We start from the raw sequence: 3,285 nt of genomic DNA, 5'->3' as shown, positions 1-3,285 counted from the left end.
GACTCAGTCATGTGACCTGCAGCACACAGCTGACTCACAGAAAGAATAAGGAGCCTTAACGATGATTGTATTGCTTTTCCCTCCAACACTCACTGACGCCCGTCGCGTTCGGTTAATGCGTCGTAGCGATGCAACAAGCAGACATCAGGACGGCGACATGGATGAGGTCAGTGCGGGATGGATGACAGCTGTCCCACGAGCCCACAGTTTGCTGTGAGGTCACTTCCTGTTAGTCCTCAGGTCCGGGTGAAGCTGGGAACCACCAGAACTGCAATGGCTGCCACGGCAACCGCTACCACCGCCACGTTCCAGCCTTCAGAGTTGCTCTGCTGAAAAACAAAGAGTCACGTTAGAAAAAAACTTTATTAATCTGAACACATGAACAACGAATGAAAGGAAAACGAGATAATCAGTTAATATTTCTGCAGGAATGTTGAGGAGTTCCAACGCTGCAAGAACTTCCTGATCTGAAGTCAAACGGAAATCTGGAACTTAGGAAAAATCTAAGCTATGACAGAGACAGACGCTTATTTTGAAGAGTACATACAAGCTTTATTTTGAAAATACAGGTTAAACCCTTATCCTGCTTCAAAAAGAGCTCCTAACAGGACCAGGTTTAGAGCTCCTAACAGGATTGTGTTAAAGCTGAACAGGATGAAGGTTTGATGTTTTTTCCAGAACTGCAGGAGGAATGAACTGAAAACTGTGATGAAAAGGAAAAGTAACAACTGAACAGGAATCGGTGATAATTCCTTATTAAACTTCTTTTGGATTCTGAGGGACAACAGTCGCCTCGAACAGAACTGAAAACAGAATCTGAATGTTTCTTTTACCAACAAGCTGGATCTCAGAACCAAACCTGGGATCTGTTCCAACCTGAGAACTCCAGAAGAACAGAGTCTTTGTTTGATTGGCTGGAGTTAATCTGGAGGAGGATTTAGACTGGGAGGCGTTCAACAAACAGCTAAAGCTTGGTGCTCCACGATGTCAGCTTCGGTAAAGATGGCTCCTCAGGCGTGTCGGTTCTTGACCAGCAGCGGCAGCTTCCAGTCCAATCATGGAGCCATTTTGTGATTCAGTAAATACTGCCGGTAACTCGTGTTCGACGCATTTAAACAGTTTTGTTTGAGATTTCCTTTTAACCACGAAGGAACCAAATAAAAACGAGGCCAGGTATTGATGTTCAGGTTCTACGACTGTTCCAAGAACTTCTAATTATTCCGCCTCCAAAGAAAACCGGAAGCTTTCGCTCCAAAATGTGTTTCATGAAACTGGAGGCAGGTAAGTGAAACGTGCCTCACAGCCTCAGGTAGAGAAAGAAGGGCGTGGCCATACCTGGTCCTCTTTAGGACGCCAGCTCCTCCCACCAGCACCAAATCAAGGCCACTATTACAATCAATCCTATGAAGGGGACGGACAGAACAGGGGGCTCAGACGGACGGGTGCAGTTCTGGGGAGGGGAGAAAATAAACCCATAAATAATAATCAGAGAAACGAAGGCATGATGTGATGGAGAGGCAGGTGAGCATCAGAACAGAATTTTATAGTTTATAAAATTCATGACGAAAGCAGGAGCATGGAGGAAGGAATGGAAGGATGGAGAGCTGAAACACCTCCGCCGCCTGGAAATGGTCCTCAGAAACTCTCAGATCCTGGTCTGACAGGAAACTGCAGATCTGATCGAATGATCATCAAGTGGTGGCCTGCGGGCCACATCCGGCCCGTGGAGGCAGGCTGAAGTCACCACTGAAGGCTGGAAACTGAAAGTGCTCTGATATTTAAGATAGTCTGCATCATCTGGACCCAGAACCTCCACCTTCCTCCCTCTGAACGTTCTTTAGGTTCCACTGGTTCTTCTCTGAAACACGAAGAAATCCAGATATTCTGCCTTTTAATAATAATTAACTTATTGTTGCTTGTTTTCTGCAGTTTTCTTGCTCTCTGCACTGGCAGCTACTAGTTTTAAGTTTTATTATTTTATTTTAGTAAGAATTTAGATTTTTTTTACATGATCTCATATTTATTCTCATTTATCATCCCTCCTCAGGGATGAGGAAATTATTTAGTTACATAAAAAGCTTGTTAAAATCCACCTGAGTGTAACAAAATAAAAATTATATAAATTAATAAAAGTGACAGAGCCTAAAGAAAACAGTTCACAGCTTCTCAGCATCTCCAATAAAAAGCCTCATTATTAATTGAAAACAAATGCTGAGCAAATATAATTTGGATTAGTGGGAGAAATAACTTTTCTTATTATTATTAATTAGTGTATTTGTTAATGAGTCTGCACAGAAAGACTCTGAGCACATTTCGTTGGTGACACCTGATTTAAACACAGTCGAAACGTGATCAGCTGCAGCTCCGCAGCTTCAATCCTCTTCTTACACAGTTTACGTCCTTCGTCTCATGTCCAAGAAAAGTCCTGCAGTAAGTCCAGTTCTGATAGAAAACTAGAACCGAATCACATTCAGGAAACAGGGTTTAGGGCCGAGGTTCTGGTGCAGAACGTTAAAGCTCAGGTCAGGGGCTCACCATTCAAACCCGAGTTTGTGACAGAATGAACTTCGGTTCCTGTTTCTCTCTGAGATGCAACATTTAGCCGACTTACAGAACAAAAACATTCACAGAGAACTGGAAGCAACAGAAGCTAAGAAGCTCGCAGCAAAACAGAAACCTGCTGCAAACCAAAAGTGACCAATGAGGCTTCAGGGAGGGTTTGAGTCGTTCGGCCAACATGCAGAAAGACGGACAGACGAAGAAGGGCGGCCATCTTGTAGAGCTCTCAGAGGACTTACCTCAGAGGATCCAGATCCTCTGTCTACAACAGAACCTGATGAACTGTGACCTGTCTGTCAGGCTCCGCCCCTAAAACTCTGGCGTAACCTCTTGACCTCTCACCTTTGACTTTCCAGCCAGCAGCTTGTGCAGCTCAGCTTTGCAGCGCTGCAGCTCCAGTTCCAGCGCCGAGCGTTCCTGCTGGCTGCGTTCGTACAGGTTCTGCAGCTCCTCGAACTCGGCCTTCAGACCCTCACACTGAGAGGAAGACACGAGAAGAACCATCGTCACACAAAGTTCTCATCAGAACAACAATATCCCACAGTGTTCTCAGGAGAACACCAGCATCCCACCAATGTTCTCAGCAGAACACCAGCATCACACCAATGTTCTCACGAGAACACCAATGTTCTCAGCAGAACACCAAAGTTCTCATCAGAACACCAATATCCCACAATGTTCTCAGGAGAACACCAGCATCACACCAATGTTCTCACGAGAACACCA

General features: G+C 44.9%; 1 protein-coding gene across 4 annotated transcripts in view; it reads right to left on the bottom strand.

Moving 5' to 3' along the window:
- Positions 1–6: 6 nt before the first annotated feature.
- The window catches only part of LOC108229219 (sarcolemmal membrane-associated protein), a 4,903-nt gene continuing 1,624 nt past the window's right edge, over positions 7–3,285 (bottom strand). Inside the window, exons 4-6 of one of the 4 annotated variants that reach the window (XM_017404883.3) lie at positions 2,902–3,036; positions 1,336–1,450; positions 224–329 (exon numbers count right to left, since the gene is read on the bottom strand). In XM_017404883.3, coding sequence (XP_017260372.1) covers positions 1,346–1,450; positions 2,902–3,036 — 240 coding nt within the window. In that variant the 3' untranslated portion in view covers positions 224–329; positions 1,336–1,345. Of the gene's footprint in view, positions 330–1,335; positions 1,451–2,901; positions 3,037–3,285 lie in introns of all 4 variants that reach the window. The other 3 variants (XM_017404884.3, XM_017404885.3, XM_017404886.3) reach the window with 3 other exon arrangements.

Source organism: Kryptolebias marmoratus, linkage group LG18 (genome assembly GCF_001649575.2).
Source record: "Kryptolebias marmoratus isolate JLee-2015 linkage group LG18, ASM164957v2, whole genome shotgun sequence".
NCBI lineage: Eukaryota > Metazoa > Chordata > Actinopteri > Cyprinodontiformes > Rivulidae > Kryptolebias > Kryptolebias marmoratus.
This window is presented reverse-complemented; position numbering and strand designations above follow the sequence as displayed.